The sequence below is a fragment of the Schistocerca gregaria genome, chromosome X (genome assembly GCF_023897955.1).
Source record: "Schistocerca gregaria isolate iqSchGreg1 chromosome X, iqSchGreg1.2, whole genome shotgun sequence".
Taxonomy (NCBI): Eukaryota; Metazoa; Arthropoda; class Insecta; order Orthoptera; family Acrididae; genus Schistocerca; species Schistocerca gregaria.
Window position 1 is genome coordinate 174,416,340 of NC_064931.1, and position 21,395 is coordinate 174,437,734.

Genomic DNA, 21,395 nt, shown 5'->3' on the forward strand with positions numbered 1-21,395 from the left:
ATATGCTGTTTGGTGCAAAACAAAAACCTGCCATATGTTTATAGGCTGAATTATTTTCTTTTTGCGCCAAACTGCAACTGATAAGTGTATTTTGATTTTTCAAAGATGAAACTGTTTATTGTGGCACTCACAAATATCACAGACTATGCCAGTTATACAGTACATAACCAAATGTTTATTATGCTTAATGACCATGGCATATGACAACAATGACTTGCCACAGTTAGCCAGTATGACTAAGGTTCATTTGCCTAAATAGTTATAATGCTACTGAAGCAAAGCATTGAATAACTTTAAGTCATGTTGCAGCTACCCAGTGGTAAATTCTTCTTCATTTGTCAAATATGTAGAAGCTGAGAAGAACCATCTTCCCAAAATATATCATAAGCGAAACTTCCTTACAGATTAAAACTGTTTGCTGGACTAAAATACGAACTCAGGACCTTTACCTTTTGCATGCAAGTGCTCTATATCATGAGCAATTGAGTTAGAAACACTTATATAGTAATGTGTAGTATATTGTTCTCCCATGATGAAACCAGCAACACTTTGTGACAATGGCTCCATGAAACTTTGAAAGTATTACCAACTCATCCTGATCCATGACTGTTCAACAGCCACTCACAACTCACAGAAATTGATTGGAACTGGGTCCAGACATGTTGTCTTTGGAGTGTTTCTCTCCCCATTGCAACACAATCTGAGAATGATGGTGTGGAATATTGTTGTGGTGAATGAACATCACAGAGTGCTGTAGATGAACAAATGGACGCACATGACTGGATAGTAGGCTCCTGTACTGTTTGAGAATGAGCAGGATGGCTTTCTCCCACTATCCATGATAATATCTGTGGGTCCTGCAACATATTGACATATTGTCAATATGTCTCATGCAAGTAGCCACTACAAAGTCCAATCACATCCCAGTCATACGACACACCAAACTATTTCAGTCACTATAATGGTAGGCATAGTCTTCCTCTCTAATACAGCAGCTACCTCTCATTGAATTGTTATGAGTGCACATCAAAGTAAAGAGAAGTATTAAAACATACATAGAAGTGGATTTTTACATTATACTGTTAATCACAACACTGCAACTGTAACACACACCATGTTTCTCTTTCTTCATTCTATTTTGCAACAAACATTGTTTCTTTGCAACATTAGCTTTATTTTCACCACTTGTTTGGAGAAGGTAAGCCATCATCAGTAGTCATTGAAAATCTGTGTATGCTATCTGTATAAGCTGTCTCATTGCTCAACTGATGTGCATATTTTATCCAAATTGAGTAACAAAAATAAGATCATTTTGAGAAATGCATTTTTTGTGAACAAAGAAACAGCAGTCCTCAAATGTTAAAAAGAAGATTAAAAAGCATTAAATCTGACACTATGAATATATTCCCTAACGTATCCAGAAATATGAATAGTAAACTGATTTTACTTACATATCGAATTCCTGTTAAACGCTTGGACAATGCTAAGTATGTGCCATTTAAGTAAAACAATGTAGTATGTATCTTCTCAAAAAATGGTAAACACTTTTCAGCCAATAGCATCAGTTTTGATGCTTTCTGACATGCTTCCTCATCAGCATCACTTGTTGATGGCAGTTTTTCTATGTACACTCGTAATTTCTTCATTAAGCAAGTAAGTAGTAGTAGTCCTTCACATTGTGCAGAAATCATCACAAATCTTTCCTATAAAATTGAACATTTATAATACTGAATATATATTATGTGCAAAAAACAACACTAAAGAACCCCCACCAACTTAAATAACACAGTAAATTAGATAACAGTATATAATTTCAGATTAATTGTTATATAGACATAATACTGAGCTAACACTATTCACTATATCTTATGTTTAACATCTCACATATTTCATTCGGGAGGAGCTTCATAGCATACTTGTCAATTAGTTGTATATCCTGCAGGATAACTATGGTGACCACTAGGACAGACTACAAAAAAACAAGTCAATAAAAAATGACAACAATACTAGCATTTGGACCAAATTAAATATTATTAGGAGTAAATATGTACACAGCACTATCCAATATTTTTGAGTATTCACAACTAAAATCATAACTGCATACACCAGGTACCACTTTTGAATTACCTGTGTCTAATCCCTGTGCATCTTTGTTGTTAAAGTCTTACACGAACATTTGCAGTAAAGTGCTCTCTGCCTCAATCCTACCTTCTGCGTGGTATCAGCCATAATTATATTAATTAATGGAAATTATATTAATTAATGGAAAATCTTGAGTGCATATATGTAGACGAAACAAAATGATATGCCCAGTATGTGGATGAAAACGAAATTCCACAATAGAACTGAATGCCAGCCCTTATGGTCATGATCTTAACACTATATCTGCTGTGCTGAGGATAAACTGGTAAAATGTGGGACCCACTCCATATCACTTAATAATATAAATTTTTATCTTGCATATTAATATTTATATTATATTTAGCTGTTGCTATCAACATGGCTAGTGCAAAGCAAATAAAAACTTGCAGTATCTTCTTCTGTGGTACTACAATCCTTGGTGACCCTTGGCTTCTTCAACTATTTTCCTCCATGCTTCTTGATTTTTTGCAGCTCTTTTACACTTAATAATTTTTCTTATACCAGAAGCAGATGTGGGTTAGATGCAAAACTAATTTTTATGACATCAAATAACTTAACATATTTAATAAAAACTATGCTACAAAACTGATGCATTGAAAAACTAAAAGAGATTATAATTCACATCTTCAATGAAAAATGTTTAACAGTAGCAGAAAGGTTAATAAGTACTCCATGCAGGAGTGAAAATTACCCAATTGGAATCACATTTCTCAACTGCTGCCATGATCAGCTATTGAACTGCTCTGCACTTCTCTATAGTAAACTAATGTGACGATGGTACATTTACTACACCCATTAGTACTGTGATAATGTCCTGTCACAACCACAATCCTGTCCAAATCCGAAAGCATGGTTGTCAGTGAAGTACAGTACTTAGCACTGAAAGCACATTTATTAGGAACAACATACAAACACAGACTCTTCCAGCACATGTAAACATTACAAACATAAGAAATTTAGAGAACATTCTAGAAATAATAAATACCAAATAACAAATATTTGCTGCTGATTGCATCTGATGTGGCAGGCTACAGCATGCCAGCCACCATTACTATTCACTATTCTGAATTGTATGCACCATAGCTTGCAGCATTGCTCCCTCTCCTGGAAAGACAGCAACCGGCTATTTCTGACATTTTCACTGCAGCCAAGTAGAGCATGAGATGTTTCATGCAGTCACCCTGAGTATTGTCCAGTTGAAACAGAAACCATGTGTCCATTGCTGTTTCAGTCTCACGACTGCGAAGCAGAATGAACAGTGTGAAGCCTGTAGTGCATTGTTTTGCTGTGTTACATGCAAATGTCATGACGGGCAGTACTGTATCCTAATTCCTCTGTTCGACACCAACACACATCGTCTTATTATAGCATTTTGTGAGGCCATTCATCTGTGGGTGGTATCTTGTGGTGCTGTCACAATGTGAAATTACCCCTGACAGTAGTCTTGACCGTAAAACTTTTCCACTATCAGAAATCATGACATGCGGTGCTCCGTGCTGCAAATTGATGTCTTCTACAAGAGACTTTGCAATTTTTGGAGCTTCGGCATCTGGCACAGCTTTGGTGACAATGTAGTTGGTGAAGTACTCACAGCACAGATTTTTACCCATTGATGTCCACTTGTTTGCGTTAGAATTGAATCTACCCTATAACAGCACAGCTAGTGTTGGTGTGAAGTTCTGTCTTGGCATTCTTGTCATACAATGTTATGGCTGGAGAAGATGGTAGCACCTCTTTAAGGACAAAAGATGTTTCCTGCACCTTGTTCCAGGAAAATTTGCTGACCCACTGCAGTAGTTCTTGCAAGGGATATGCCTTGGTATAGGAGTCCTTTGTGAATCACTGGTAGTGCGAGCATATACCAAGAAAACTTCTCACATCATGAATGTGTCAAGATGTCAGAAAATTCATGACTGCTCATATTGCCTCTGGATCATGACAGACTCCCTTGTCATTAATTAGGTGCCCCAAGATTTATATTTCATGGGAGACAAAGTGGCACTTTTTCAAATTCAGGTGGAGGCCTTCGGTCAGAACACACGTCAACATGACTGTGAACCAACTTAGGTGTTCTTCAAATTTCTTTGGAAACACAACGTCATATAAATAAAAAAGTCAAGCTGTCCAAGCAGATTATCTGTCATATGTTCAAAGGTTGCTAGGGCAAAATATATATATATATATATATATATATATATATATATATAACAATGAACTCATAGAGGTCATCATGTGTTATAAAGGCAATCTTTTAACTCTTAGAGGCAGTTTTTTCTGGTCAGTCCTGTCAACGTGGACTTGCAGTAGCCTGTCTACATGCCCATAGTTGAGAAATACTTTGCTCTGTTCAAGCTGTCTAGGGTGCACGGCAATGGAGAAAATACATCGTTCACAATTTTGTTCGGTTTTTGTAGTCAACACAGAAATGCCATGTGCCATCCTTCTTCTACCACAGCAGAGGACCAAGTACTCTCAGATAGTATCTTCTCCATTTCCAAATTATGTCATCCAGCTGGCGACACACTATATGAGTGCTGGCTGGTTGGTGGATGATCTCCATTGTTGATTGGTGTTTTACCATAGGCCTCTTGGTACGTCTTTTCCCCAGCCTGGATTTGAGAGCACCAAAAAATTGGCACAGATTGGCTTACACTCACCAATGTTGTTCCTCAGTCAGGCCAAATCTTTTTGACAGTTTCATAGTAGGTTCCTCCACCATTTCGTATGTAATGGGAGCAGAGCATGTTTCTTCAAAGATGGCACACTGAGCTGCCTGGATTGGTTTGACTGTTCCAATGAATATATCTTCTGGTTTTAGTTGTTGCTACACACGACAATTAGTGATCCAAAGTTTTCCTTGGCCACACCTGTAATACTTAAAATTGTCACTGGTATGAGGATTTCTTTTATGAGCCTGAGTATTTTTTTGCAATCGAAAAAACCTTCACAGTTTAACTGAGTATCTAGACTGATGACTGGAGCTCATCTCTGCCAAAAGAGCAATTTCGTTACGTGTGCTTGTTGGAATAGTTTCACCAGTCTCAAGCTCTGATCTTCCACAATCTACAACTGCTTGTGGTGTCTAGATTCTGTTGGACAACAAATTCGAAGTCCGGTGGTGCTCTGTCATTGATAGTCATTCTTGTAATACATATTCCTGTTGGCTAGATGTATTTCCCATTTGCGACCTTCAGCACAATTGCTTTCTTATTGTGGAGCATAGTCTTCCTCAGCTGGCAATGATAAGCAAGAAAGAAGGCACCAATTCAACTCATACCTCGACAGTTCCAATGTCAATGATGACATTAGTTAGATTTCCTGAAATATTGGTAACTGTCATCCATTGACGATTTTAGTCTGTGCTTGGTTGGTTGGTTGATTGCCTGGTTTGGGGGAGGGGACCAAACAGCAAGGTCATCAGTCGCATCAGATTAGGGAAGGAACCATCCCGGCATTTGCCTGGAGCGATTTAAGAAAATCACAGAAAACCTAAATCAGGATGGCTGGGTGCATGTTTGAACTGTTATCCTCCCAAACATCTGTTTTTATGCAGGGCATTATACTCGCAAGAGGAGTTGGTTGTATCTGTGTTGGTCGCATGCTCGATTGTTGTTTGAAGGTTGTTGCATAGGAGAGGTAGCTGAGTTCATTCGGATAGTGGCAACAATTGTTGCTAATGATCAATACATCTCTTTTCAATGTTCTCTATTACCTCCTAATGCCTAGTGTCGAAACTCATAGCTGCTATCTCTTGTGTATTTGATCCAATATTTCTGAATGCCATAAATTACTGTCTCTCTTCTGTTACTACCTGGTGTATGAGAGAGGCCAGGTTGTGATGGCCTTTCACAAGTGCCATAGAGACTACATTTGGGAGTCAGTCATACCTCTTTTGTCTCTCTCTCTCTCTCTCTCTCTCTCTCTCTCTCTCTCTCTCTCTCTCTCTCCTGAATTGATCTGTTGGCACCTCTTGATGAATTCCTCTATTGTGGTGACTTCCTTTGTTAGAAGAGCTTGTTATATGCCTTGTGTGCCTCCTTTCAACAAATGTGACATTTTGTTGGATTCTATCATTTTTGGATTCACAATGTGGCATACAGCCAAAACATTCTGTATGTAATACTGCCATTTCCTCACGATGTTGGGCACTGTCTTTCAATTGTTCTTGTGCTAAGAAGAGTTGCTGCTGATTGTCAGCAATTGTTCTTTTTTTCAATTTGGCCTGGAATTTGTTCCAACTATTGAGCTTCTGTTCATTGTTCTTGAACAACTACTGGGCTGTACACATTTGCCAAGCACGTCATGCCATCCTACCTAGTTTACTTGGCAAGTGTCAGTTGAACGTTTCAGCAATTTGATAGGATCCTAACCAGCATATCCAAAAACACTGATGAAAGCATGACACGTAGCTCACTCACTGTTGTTTTTGAGTCCACTCATCTCTGAATATATGGACATTATCAATGATGTGGCACTGGTATTTCATTTCCTTTCCATGTATTAAATGGCTTTTACATTGTGTAATTGGAGCCATAGTGATGCAGATGTATTGAAGTACTTGGTGTTTCCATTAAATAGTCTCACATCTAACCACAATCAAGTCCAAATCCAAAAGTAGGGATGTCAATGTCGTATAACACTTAGCAATGAAAGCACATTTATATGGACACCAATGTATAGACAGCACAATACTGTCTCCTGGATAGTGTGCGCTGATATTTATACAAACGCTGAATATTCCAGAATATGTAAATGTAACTAACATAAGAAATTTTGAGAACCTTCTAGAAATGATAAATACTACGTAACAAATATTTCCTAGTGATCGGATCGGAACTGGTGATGCACAGTACACAGACCAGTGACCCTAACCACTGCTCCACACTGCACGCAGCACAGTCTGTGGCAACAAGACTACATGAAACTCAAGACTTGAGTCAAGGAAGTCTACTTGCTGTAAGTGGATGGTGATGCACATAATACTTACAAATTTGCTTGGAACTTTTCTCAGTGACTGGTCAACCATTACAATGCCAGTGTACTCCTCTCCTAGTGTTTGAAAACCACTTAATGTAGTTAAAGTATAATACAGGTTTCTTGAACCAACTGAAGTCCATTTACTGTATTTACGAAACCAATGACTGCCTAAGAAATTAAGAATAAGTAATGTTAGTAATTGTTGCTCACACAAAATTTTATTTGATGAACAGACATAAAAAAACTAATCTTAATAAGAGAAGTAAGGATCACTGATTCAGTGCATATATAAATGCTGTTTGAAGGTTACTTATCAGGGCAGAATCATAAATACTATAGACACCTCATTATAATTTTGAGATCTTAATGTTGTGGCTATAGATGTTGAGCCCAGTGATACTGATTTATAACATAACCCAACACTCTTGTTGTTGTGGTCTTCAGTCCTGAGACTGGTTTGATGCAGCTCTCCATGCTACTGTATCCTGTGCAAGCTTCTTCATCTCCCAGTACTTACTGCAACCTACATCCTTCTGAATCTGGTTAGTGTATTCATCGCTTGGTCTCCGTCTACGATTTTTACCCTCCAAGCAGCCCTCCAATGCTAAATTTGTGATCCCTTGATGTCTCAGAACATGTCCTACCAACCGGTCCCTTCTTCTTGTCAAGTTGTGCCACAAACCCCTCTTTTCCCCAATTCTATTCAATACCTCCTCATTAGCTATGTGATCTACACATCTAATCTTCAGCATTATTCTGTAGCACCACATTTTGAAAGCTTCTATTCTCTTCTTGTTCACATTATTTATCGTCCATGTTTCACTTCCATACATGGCTACACTCCATACAAATACTTTCAGAAATGACTTCCTGACACTTAAATCTATACTTGATGTTAACAAACTTCTCTTCTTCAGAAATGCTTTCCTTGCCATTGTCAGTCTACATTTTATATCCACTCTACTTCGACCATCATCAGTTATTTTTCTCCCCAAATAGCAAGACTGCTTTACTACTTTAAGTGCCTCATTTCCTAATCTAATTCCCTCAGCATTACCCGACTTAATTCGACTACATTCCATTATCCTCATTTTGCCTTTGTTGATGTTCATCTTATATCCTCCTTTTAAGACACTGTCCATTCCATTCAACTGCTCTTCCAAATCCTTTGCTGTCTCTGACAGAATTAAAATGTCATCGGCAAACCTCAAAGTTTTTATTTCTTCTCCATGGATTTTAATACCTACTCTGAATTTTTCTTTTGTTTCCTTTACTGCTTGCTCAATATACAGATTGAATAACATCAGGGAGAGGCTGCAACCCTGTCTCACTCCCTTCCCAACTGCTGCTTCCCTTTCATGCCCCTCGACTCTTATAACTGCCATCTGGTTTCTGTACAAATTGTAAATAGCCTTTTGCTCCCTGTATTTTACCCCTGCCACCTTTAGAATTTGAAAGAGAGTATTTCAGTCAACATTGTCAAAAGCTATCTCTAACTCTACAAATGCTAGAAATGTAGGTTTGCCTTTCCTTAATCTATTTTCTAAGATAAGTCGTAGGGTCAGTATTGCCTGACGTGTTCCAACATTTCTACGGAATCCAAATTGATCTTCCCTGAGGTGGGCTTCTACCAGTTTTTCCATTCGTCTGTAAAGAATTCGCGTTAATATTTTGCAGCTGTGACTTATTAAACTGATAGTTCGGAATTTTCACATCTGTCAACACCTGCTTTCTTTGAGATTGGAATTATTGAATTCTTCTTGAAGTCTGAGGGTATTTCGCCTGCCTCATACACCTTGTTCACCAGATGGTAGAGTTTTGTCAGGACTGGTTCTCCCAAGGCCGTCAGTAGTTCTAATGCAATGTTGTCTACTGCTGGGGCCTTGTTTCGAGTCATGTCTTTCAGTGCTCTGCCAAAGTCTTCACGCAGTATTGTATCTCCCATTTCATCTTCACCTACATCCTCCTCCAATTCCATAATATTGTCCTCAAGTACATCTCCCTTGTATCGACCCTCTATATACTCCTTCCACCTTTCTGCTTTCCCTTCTTTGCTTAGAACTGGGTTTCCATCTGAGCTCTTGATATTCATACAAGTGGCTCTCTTCTCTCCAAAGGTCTCTTCAATTTTCCTGTAGGCAGTATCTATATTACTCCTAGTGAGATAAGCCTCTACATCCTTACATTTGTCCTCTAGCCATCCCTGCTTAGCCATTTTGCACTTCCAGACGATCTCATTTTTGAGACGTTTGTATTCGTTTTTGTCTGCTTCATTTACTGCGTTTTTATATTTTCTCCTTTCATCCCTCAGAGCTACACATTCTTCTTCTACTGTATTTCTTTCCCCGATTTGTGACAATTGTTCCGTTATGCTCTCCCCGAAACTCTGTACAACCTCTGGTTTAGTCAGTTTATCCAGGTCCCATCTCCTTAAATTCCCACCTTTTTGCAGTTTCTTCAGTATTAATCTATAGTTCATAACCAACAGATTGTGGTCAGAGTCCACATCTGTCCCTGGAAATGTCTTACAATTTAGAACCTGGTTCCTAAATCTCTGTCTTACCATTATATAATCTATCTGATACCTTCCAGTATCTCCAGGATTCTTCCATGTATACAACCTTCTTTTATGATTCTTAAACCACGTGTTAGCTATGATTAAGTTATGCTCTGTGCAAAATTCTATCAGACGGCTTCCTCTTTCATTTCTTACTCCCAATTCATATTCACCTACTATGTTTCCTTCTCTCCCTTTTCCTACTCTCGAATTCCAGTCACCCATGACTATTAAATTTTCGTCTCCATTCACTACCTGAATAATTTCTTTTATCTCATCACAAATTTCATCAATTTCTTCATCATCTGCAGAGCTAGTTGGCATATAAACTTGCATTACTATAGTAGGCATGGGCTTCGTGTCTATCTTGGCCACAATAATGCGTTCACTCCAACACTCTTATTACACACAAAATGGTGGTGTTCAGTTCGAGGTAGAAACTTAACAAAGCATACACTGAGGTGACAAAAGTCATGGGATGTCTCCTAATATTATGTCAGACTTCTTTTGCCCAGCAAAGAGCAAAAACTCAATGCGGCGTGGACTCAACAAGTTGTTGGAAGTCCTCTGCAAAAACACTGAGCCATGCTGCCTCTATAGCTGTCCATAATTGCAAAAGTGTTGCTGATGCAGGATTTTGTGCATGAACTGACCTCTTGATTATGTCTCATAAATGTTCAATGGTTGTCCAAATCATTCACTCGAATTGTCCAAAATATCCTTCAAACCAATTGCGAGCAATTGTGGCTCGGTGACATGGCACATTGTCAGCCAGAGGTCAGTGTAGTCACGGCCCTAGCTGACCACCCAGGTCAACTGATCTGTCAGCAAGTGATTACTTTGTGTGGGGAGGCTTCAAGTCTAAGATGTGTCACAACAACCATCATAGTCTTCAAGAACTGTTGTAGAACATTTAGAATGAGATAGCAGCAATTCCAACAGCAGCTTCAATCCACATTCAGAAACTTGCTGACTAGAGCCCAAAAAAGCCAAGAGATGAATGGTGGTCACTTTCAACATCTACTATAGTCAGGTTAGTGCTGTATTTCCTTTCCACTGTTTGTGTATGCTATAGTTCATCCACCTGTACGTGTCCATATTGCTATCCCAAGACTTTTGTCACCTAAGTGTAAAGTGATATAGGTCAAGTTGACCTAGACTGAAGGTTATCAAATTGATATTTCAGCATTTCCATGCTGGTGGGGTATGTTAATCAAAATTTTGTCTTTGAGTGACTCATTTTCAGTACAGAAAAGCCATTCTTGGCGATAAAGAACAATGTGAACACATAATAGCTACTGAGTGTGCCTTTAGTGTGCCAGGTGGAGTTCACAACACAATATGCCCAAAGAATATGCTAGTGCAGCTTTTGGACTTAGAAGAAAGTGGAATCACTAGCTAGAGGGACATGGGAGCATTGTTTTGACAGACTGCACAGACAGTTGACTGTAGTGCAATGATTGCAGAATGAGTGGTGATGACATTAGCTCAGGACAAGAAGAATAGGCTTCTTCTTCAAAAGGCATTACACTATGAGAAGATTGTAGGATCATTCATCTTGCTCTGACTAATACGTGGATGGCAACAGCTGAAATCCAGGCAGAGTGTCACCACAATCTATCTCAGAAACAGGTTAGTTGCTTAGTTTCAGCAATTTACAGTTAACTAAAACTAATTACGGAGTAGAAGGAATTGTCACACAGATGATTTCAGTTTTTGTTAGAAGTTAATTTACAGTCGATTAAATTATTTTCATACTGGATAGATGGTGAAACATTTTCATAGCTGTATACTTCCCTCCTTTCTGTGCCACACTGAGGCTGAGTGATGGATAGTGTAAATCATTTCTCCTTCTAGTATTATATTTATGAACGATACTGTTGTTTTGAAACTAGATCGATTGTTGACAATAAATTACACAGGGGAATAGATGTACTGTGATGCTGTTGTCAGTATGCCCAACTGCTTAAAGAGCTGTCCCCAAGACGGTATAGAGTTATCTTTATTACATGCTTCTGTGTGACCAAGTGGTTTTTTTTCCCTTCGTGGTGGTGGTGGTGGTGGTGGTTAGTGTTTAATGTCCCGTCGACAATGAGGTCATTAGAGACGGAGCGCAAGCTCAGGTTAGGGAAGGATTGGGAAGGAAATCGGGCGTGTCCTTTCAAAGGAACCATCCCGGCATTTGCCTGGAACAATTTAGGGAAATCACGGAAAACGTAAATCAGGATGGCCGGAGACAGGATTGAACAGTCGTCCTCCCGAATGCGAGTCCAGTGTGCTAACCACTGCGCCACCTCGCTCGGTCATTTCCCTTCGTGATGATTTACCACAAAATATGATGCCATAACACATTAGTGGATGAAATATGGCAATTAAATGAACTGTTTGACGTTTTCATCCCCAAGATTTGACATTATCAGTAAACCAAGAACTGCATAGTTTCGATGCTTAAGATCCATAACATATGACTTCCATTCCAGGTTCATATCAACATAAAAAAGAATTTTGAACATTATATTTCATTTACTGATTTACCCTCTTACATTATTTATAATGGTCTGTCTACAGTTGTGCAGCATTCAATTCCACATTTTGTGGTCTGTTTTTTCTAAATTCAGTGACAGGGCAGTTATTAATTTTCTGGAAAATATTATTTACATTTACAAGTATTGAAGTTACTGCACTAGGCTTGATTATAATAAAAGGTACAGCAGTGAAATGGGCAATTTTGAAACCTCCATCAACAATACAAATGTATTCACAGTTACATAAAAGAAATACAGCATGAATTTACAAAACTTGCAATTTAAAATGCCCATCACATGAATAAGACATCATGCAGGCGGCCATCATTTTCTTTCACATCTTTTAAGACTGGCACCTGAATTCAATTAACTTTCTCTCGATTTTGATCCTTCAGTTCCTAGATGGTGTGTGGTGGATCACACCAAAAGATCCAAGATTTCAAATGACCTGAAAGAAAAATATGATATGCTGAAAGGTCTGGGATCTTAGAGGCCAGGAAATATCACTGTTCTTGGGATGACCTGACCAGGAAAGATGTTCTGTTACATGCTGTGAGGTTTGGCATGTGGCCCCATTTTGTTGGAAGAATGTGTTTGCAGTTACAGGAAGATCAGCAAGCTGCCACACTATGAAATGGTTCAACACGTGAACATAATATTCTATATACCCACTGTAACATCACCATTCAAGGAAGGATGGAACAGAGAGCTGAGAATATGTTTTATTCCATTGGCCACACAGAATGCTTTGAAAGCAGATGACATGAATTGTGGGCCATTATCAGAAACCAAAGTGTGAGGTAACACTTTGATGGCCAAAACCTGGGCCAAGGCAATGAGGGTGGCGTCAGTTGTGGTGGACACCATGCGTACCACATATCAGTATTTGGAGTAGGCATCCACTATGAGCAACCACACTGAGCCCGAAAATGGGCCTGGAAAATCAGTGAATGGATGCTGTCCTATGGACAGCATGCTGTAGGGTAGGGTGCAAATGACTCTGGGGGTGCTGCTTGTTACTGGGTGCACACCGTGCAGCCAAGGACCATTTGCTATTACATTATATTATTACTATTATACACATGTCACTGAGCCAAAACTTTAATGTGGGACATACCCAAATGTCCCCGTTGGAGTAAGCACAGGACTTGTGGCTGTAGTTCAGCAGAAATGATCATCTGATGTATGTCAGTCTCAGTATCCATGAGAAGAACATCACTGACAACCAGGAGCCCGTGAAAAATTAGTTTCCACAGTTGGAGCTTTGTCATCAACCGGCAGGTGAGGAAGGTCAGCCAGCCATGGGTCACATATCGAAGAGAAAGTTGGTGACTGAAATTTCATAAATAGATCTCGCCGTGACGAAAAACGCCTTTGCTTTAATGACTTCCATCCCAACTCGCGTATCATATCTACCACACTCTCTCCCATATTACGTGATAATACAAAACGAGCTGCCCTTTTTTGCACCCTTTCGATGTCCTCCGTCAATCCCACTCCGCGTAGCAATATTCGAACAGAGGACAAACAAGTGTAGTGTAAGCTGTCTCTTTAGTGGACTTGTTGCATCTTCTAAGTGTCCTGCCATTGAGACGCAACCTTTGGCTCACCTTCCCCACAATATTATCTATGTGGTCTTTCCAACTGAAGTTGTTCGTAATTTTAACATCCAGGTACTTAGTTGAAGTGACAGCCTTGATATCCCCACATAACTGAAGAGAACCACCAGGCTTCTTGCAAATGATGAGGGGGTGACCCATGTGCTAGATTTTCCAGGTTTGATAACTCCAACAGCCTGTAGACAATCCAGCTCCTGCTTCACCGCAGTACATAAGGCCACTGGAATGGGCCTCGCATGGCAAAAACGAGGCGTGGCGTCTGGCTCAAGGGTGATGTATACCTGAAAACCCAAAGCCCACTCCAAATCCAGCTTAAATACTGATGCAAACCTTGAGCAAAGATCTCCCAGTTCCTGCAAAGGGTCTGCATTGAATACAACCTTGACATCATCAGAGATAGAAAACCCAAACACTGCAAAGGTGTCGAGGCCAAAAATATTAGTACATCTACATCTACATTTATACTCCGCAAGCCACCCAACTGTGTGTGGTGGAGGGCACTTTATGTGGCACTGTTATTACCTCCCTTTTCTGTTCCAGTCGCGTATGGTTCGCGGGAAGAATGACTGATGGAAAGCCTCCGTGTGCGCTCGAATCTCTCTTATTTTACATTCGTGATCTCCTCGGGAGGTATAAGTAGGGGGAAGCAATATATTCAATACCTCATTTATGCACCCTCTCAATCTTCTCTATCTCCTCCGTCAAACCGATCTGGTACGGATCCCACACTGATGAACAATACTCAAGTATAGGTTGAATGAGTGTTTTGTAAGCCACCTCCTTTGTTGATGGGCTACATTTTCTAAGGACTCTCCCAATGAATCTCAACCTGGTATCCGCCTTACCAACAATTAATTTTATATGATCATTCCACTTCAAATCATTCTGCATGCATACTCCCAGATATTTTACAGAAGTAACTGCTACCAGTGTTTGTTCCACTATCATATAATCATACAATAAAGGATCCTTCTTTCTATGCATTCGCAATACATTACATTTGTCTATGTTAAGGGTCAATTGCCACACCCTGCACCAAGTGCCTATCTGCTGCAGATCTTCCTGCATTTCGCTACAATTTTCTAATGCTGCAACTTCTCTGTATACTACATCATCATCATCCGCAAAAAGCCGCAAGGAACTTCCAACACTATCCACTAGGTCATTTATATATATTGTGAAAAGCAATGGTCCCATAACACTCCCCTGTGGCACGCCAGAGGTTACTTTAACGTCTGTTGACGTCTCTCCATTGATAACAACATGCTGTGTTCTGTTTGCTAAAAACTCTTCAATCCAGCCACAGAGCTAGTCTGATATTCCGTAGGCTCTTACTTTGTTTATCAAGCGACAGTGGGGAACTGTATCGAACGCCTTCCGGAAGTCAAGGAAAATAGCATCTACCTGGGAGCCTGTATGTAATATTTTCTGCATCTCATGAACAAATAAAGCGAGTTGTCTCTCACATGATCGCTGTTTCCGGAATCCATGTTGATTCCTACTGAGTAGATTCTGGGTTTTCAAAAACGACATGATACTAGAGCAAAAAACATGTTCTAAAATTCTACAATAGATCAACGTCAGAGATATAGGTCTATAGTTTTGCGCATCTGCTCGATGACCCTTCTTGAAGACTGGGACTACCTGTTGTCTTTTCCAATCATTTGGAACCTTCCATTCCTCTAGGGACTTGCGGTACACGGCTGTTAGAAGGGGGCAAGTTCTTTCGTGTACTCTGTGTAGAAACGAATTGGTATCCCGTCAGGTCCAGTGGACTTTCCTCTGCAGAGCGATTCCAGTTGCTTTTCTATTCCTTGGACACTTATTTCGATGTCAGCCATTTTTTCGTTTGTGCGAGGATTTAGAGAAGGAGCTGCAGTGCGGTCTTCCTCTGTAAAACAGCTTTGGAAAAAGGTGTTTAGTATTTCAGCTTTACGCTTATCATCCTCTGTTTCAATGCCATCATCATCCCGGAGTGTCTGGATATGCTGTTTCGAGCCACTTACTGATTTAACGTAAGATTTTCTGTCAAGCCGGTACATAGAATTTTATTTTCGAATTTACTGAATGCTTCACGCATAGCCCTCCTTACGCTAATTTTGACATCGTTTAGCTTCTGTTTGTCTGACAGGTTTTGGCTGCGATTAAACTTGGAGTGAAGCTCTCTTTGCTTTCGCAGTAGTTTCCTAACTTTGTTGTTGAACCACGGTAGGTTTTTCCCGTCCCTCACAGTTTTACTCGGCACGTACTTGTCTAAAACGCATTTTACAATTGCCTTGAACTTTTTCCATAAACACTCAACATTGTCAGTGTCAGAACAGAAATTTCCGTTTTGATCTGTTAGGTAGTCTGAAATCTGCCTTCTATTACTCTTGCTAAACAGATAAACCTTCCTCCCTTTTTTTATATTCCTATTAACTTCCATATTCAGGGGTGCTGCAACGGTCTTATGATCACTGATTCCCTGTTCTGCACTTACATAGTCGAAAAGTTCAGGTCTGTTTGTTATCAGTAGGTCCAAGATGTTATCTCCACAAGTCAGTTCTCTGTTTAATTGCTCCAGGTAATTTTCAGATAGTGCACTCAGTATAATGTCACTCAATGCTCTGTCCCTACCACCCGTCCTAAACATCTGAGCGTCCCAGTATATAACTGGTAAATTGAAATCTCCACCTAAGACTATAATATGCTGAGAAAATTTATGTGGAATGTATTCCAAATTTTCTCTCAGTTGTTCTGTCACTAATGCTGCTGAGTCGGGAGGTCGGTAAAAGGAGCCAACTAATAACCTAGCTCGGTTGTTGAGTGTAACCTCCACCCATAATAATTCACAGTGACTATCCACTACTACTTCACTACAGGATAAACTACTACTAACAGCGACAAACACGCCACCACCGGTTGCATGCAATCTATCATTTCTAAACACCGTCTGTGCCTATGTAAAAATTTTGGCAGGATTTATCTCTGGCTTCAGCCTGCTTTCTGTACCTATAACGATTACAGCTTCAGTGCTTTCTATCAGCTCTTGAAGTTCCGGTACTTTACCAATGCAGCTTCGACAGTTTACAATTACAATACCAATTGCTGCTTGGTCCCCGCATGTCCTGACTTTGCCCCGCACCCATTGAGGCTGTTGCCCTTTCTGTACTTGCCCGAGGCCATCTAACCTAAAAAACCGCCCAGTCCACGCCACACAAACCCTGCTACCCATGTAGCCACTTGCTGCATGTGGTGGACTCCTGACCTATCCAGTGGAACCCGAAATCACACCACCCTATGGCGCAAGTCGAGGAATCTGCAGCCCACACAGTCGCAGAACTGTCTCAGCCTCTGATTCAAATCCTCCACTCGGCTCTGTACCAAAAGTTCGCAGTCAGTCCTGTCGACGATGCTGCAGATGGTGAGCTCTGCTTTCATCCCACTAGCGAGACTGGCAGTCTTCACCAAATCAGATAGCCACCAGAAGCCAGAGAGGATTTCCTCTGATCCATAGCAACACACATCATTGGTGCCGACATGAGTGACCACCTGCAGATGGGTGCACCCTGTACCCTTCACGGCATCCGGAAGGACCCTTTCCACATCTGGAATGACTCCCCACGGTATGCACACGGAGTGCACATTGGTTTTCTTCCCCTAAGGTGGTCAACAATGGATAACATAATGAGCTGTTTAATTTTTTTATAATCTGCTGTAACCAAGAACTGCCCTCAAAGGCGGATAGAATTACCCCCATACACCACCACACATGTCCGTCCCCTGGTAGCTGAGTGGTCAGCGTGACACTCTGTCAATCCTAAGGGCCTGGGTTCGATTCCTGGCTGGGTCGGAGATTTTCCCCACTCAGGGACTGGGTGTTGTGTTGCCATAATCATCATCATTTCATCCCCATCGACACGCAAGTCGCCGAGGTGGCAACAAATCGAAAGACTTGCACCAGGCAAGCGGTCTACCCGACGGGAGGCCCTCATCACACGACATTATTATTATTATTATTATTATTATTATTATTATTACCACCACACATTGTTAGGGAGGAGACAACTTGGGTGAGCCCAGTCGTGAATATGTTGCAAGACTTGTCACAGAGATGGTGGCCCCAGTGTCCACCTGAAAATGGATATCCTTGTCAAAAATACAGAGTATGAGAAACAACTTCAGCATGAAAGAGTCATCTAGTGCAACTACAGACTGGAGGCATGTACAGTGTCCCAGTCCTCCATAGCATCATTGAAAGGTGGGAATGATGGAGGAGCAGGGGATGTTGAGGTATGGTGCAACTGGGCCTTGTCTGCTCTGAGTCTGTTTACTTGAAGCTGAAGCAATTTTTGTAACTATTCTAACTGGAGCTGCTGCTGCTGCATTAACTGCTGCTGTTGCTCCAGCAAGCGAGCCAATTGGGCATCGATGCTACTAAATAATTTCTTGTTTCCTCAAATAATTTCTTTTTTCCTCATCACCAATGCTAGATTCACAATAGCCAGACATTAGTGCACTTGTTGGTGAATGCAGAAACTGAGGGAGCCACCAGGTTGAGAGCCACCAGCAGAAGAGCAACACAACCAACAGTATGGAGAACGAAACGTGACAGACAGACTACAGATGAGATGACAAATCAGGACAAGGACAAACAACCTTATGACAATAAAGTGCAACACTAATGTGACGACAACAAGATCAAGAGCATTGGAGAGACAAATCAAAAATGCAACCACAGGGAGTACCCGGGTGACATGCAAGGTAGTTATCCAAAAGTTCTAGTAAGGCGAAGAGCGATCCATAGGCATCAAGCATGAGCACTGAAGTGACTATCTGCGGCCTGTGTGGCTGCCTAAATACCAGCTGTGTGGAATGGTATTGCCCAGCACACTCAAGTGGTGAGATGTGAGCACAGGGCGGACGTAGTGCTCTCTATTGGCTATCGAGCTTCATTTCCTCCGGTGGGCATTCAACCTCTGCAGCACCTGATACCAGACTGTTTTCTTTTATACACTGCCCGAGTTTCTTAATGCAATATTCTGTATCCTTTTAGCTAGATAGGATGACAATCAGTTACCAACAAGATTTCTGATACCATAATATTTAGCTTCTCTAGGAGAATACCGTGAACTGCAGAATCAACTGTTTTTGACAAGTCATAGAAAATGCTACCTGGCATTATCTTGCTTTTTAAATCTTGTATAATCTGCTTTGTGAACTAAAAAACAGCATGTTTTATGGTGAGATCCTTTCCAAATTGAGACTAAGTACCTTATCTTTTCCAGTGCTCGAGATGAAGTTACGTACTGAGACTAGTTGGTAATTATTAATGTCTGTCACAATATCTTTCTTGTAAAGGAGTCTGAGAATTAATTTTGTCTGGAAATATCATGTGTAATATTAATGTAATGGAATACTTCACATATATGTGGAGAACAGAATTTTAGTGTTTTACCTGATACATTATAAAATGTGAGAGAGTTTGGTTTTGTGGACGGTAGTTATGTCCTTAATTTCTTTGGCAGAGCATGGAGTAATTGTTATTCGCCTGTATGTATAATGGACATTCAAAAAGAATAATAAGCTGGAGGCTGGAAAATTAAAACTGTTGAAGACCTTGTAACGTCCCTGTCTACAGAAGAAGATGCAGTCCCTGTAAGAACGCTGAGCCCCCAACTTACCATTAGATGGATATGGGTGCATGCCTATGTAATGACAGAGTGAACAAGTGCAATCGGTAGTGCTGAAAATGAATGAGTGTACAGATCCTTGATTGGCCTCCTCGGTCCCATGGTTTGTCTCCCACACAGCATGTCTGGGGTGTGATGAAAAGACATATACTTTCATAACAGCATCCAACCAGCAGTCTTCATAAAGTGATACAGCATGCATTTCTGGCATGGCTAGAAATTCCTCAGGGTGACATTCAGAACCTATTTGATTCTATGCCACAATCAGTTCAAGCATGTATTTGTGGCTTTGGGGGTCACACTTTCTGCTGCTGTAGATAATGGACATCAGTTTAACCACTTTGTATCTGTTATGTAATGAACATCTAAATAAAGTTTGATAAGCTCAGACTGGTGCTTCACAATATAATGCTTTCAGTTTCCTTCTGTGTATTTAGAATGTAGGTGAAAGGTGGGGTTTACAATACTATTGTGGACATTCCATCCTGTAATCAAAAAACATCATATCACCACCTCTCCTATCATTGCCAATTACATGCTAGTAATAGTTGTTACTCTGGGTGACAAACAACCTGAGTAACAAACTAATCTGAAGAGTCAGAAAACATGAACTACTGAAATATTATCCAAGCTCATACAGTCTTTTAAGATTATTTTACTGTGGGATGTTTGAGAGCAGGAATTTTTACCTCCATCAAGACAAGAGGCACTGCTGACATGGCTTGTTACAGCACAATAATCTAAGCTGCTGTATTTGGCAGTTGCTATCTCACAACCTACATCCATACTCTGCAAATCACTTTGAAGTACATGGTGTAGGCTACTTCCTGCTTGAAACACTCATTTGTGTTTCTTTCCTTTGCATTTTTGTATGGACAGCAGAAGTATTACTCCTTAAATGCCTGTAAGCCAATTTCATTAGTCTAATCTTGTCTTCACAGTCCCTACAGGAGTGATACGCAGCAGCATCTCATTTATTCCTAGATTCTTCACTTAATGCTGGTACTTAAAACTCTGTCAATAGGCTTTCAAAAGATTACTGACATCTGTCCTTAGCTGTCTGCCACTTCCAATTTTTGAGCATTTCTGTAACTCTGTCCCATAAGATAGACGCTTGACTATTCACGCTGCCCTTATCTGTATACATTCAAAATCCCTTATCAGTCATATTATGTATGAGTCCCAAACATTTATTAGTGTTCTAGGGTGGATTACTTGAGAATTTTGTAGACTAAACATTTTCCCAGTAGCCTACCAATCAACTAGAGTTTGCCACTTGCTTTACTTACAATTGAGTCTATGTGGCCATTCCATTTCGTATTTCTGCACATTTGTATGCCCAGATTTTGTAAGAGTTGACTGATTCGAACTGTGATTCATTGATATTGTAGTCATAAAATACTATGTTTCTGAGTTTTGCAAAGTTCACAGTTGCCAGTTATGACTTTTATCATATGAAGCAACTGTGTCTGAATTAAAAAGAAATGAATATTCCATTTATCATAGCAACAGGAGTGTACTATCTCTCTCTCTCTCTCTCTCTCTCTCTCTCTCTCTCTCTCTCTCTCTCTCTCTCTCTCTCTAAACTTGGAAGTTATTGCCCACAATGAATTCTGTATTATGTATATCCTCAAGAAAACAACAATATATCAAAGGAGAGTTGATTTTTTAGTTTAACATTAAAAGGCACAAAATCTCTGTTACTCACCCAATGTCCTTAGCAACACTTCTGCCAACTGTGATCGCATTTTTTCAGACACCAGTTCATCTTTCTGACTTGCTCGCAGTATTTCTGCTCGTCCAGCAGTAGTGAAAACCATTTCAAACTGTTAAAAGACAAAAAGCCTTCTATATCTGACTCTACAAATTTTCCTTTTGGCTGGCTGTTATAATCCAAATTACA

At 40.1% G+C, this 21,395-nt stretch overlaps 1 protein-coding gene across 3 annotated transcripts in view; it reads right to left on the reverse strand.

Annotated features, from left to right (window-relative positions):
- The window catches only part of LOC126299234 (peroxisome biogenesis factor 10-like), a 101,858-nt gene that overhangs the window by 58,125 nt on the left and 22,338 nt on the right, over nt 1–21,395 (reverse strand). For all 3 annotated transcript variants that reach the window (XM_049991021.1, XM_049991020.1, XM_049991019.1), the window contains exons 2-4: nt 21,201–21,318; nt 7,130–7,287; nt 1,452–1,703 (exon numbers count right to left, since the gene is read on the reverse strand). In XM_049991021.1, coding sequence (XP_049846978.1) covers nt 1,452–1,703; nt 7,130–7,287; nt 21,201–21,312 — 522 coding nt within the window. In that variant the 5' untranslated portion in view covers nt 21,313–21,318. The remainder of the gene's footprint in view (nt 1–1,451; nt 1,704–7,129; nt 7,288–21,200; nt 21,319–21,395) is intronic.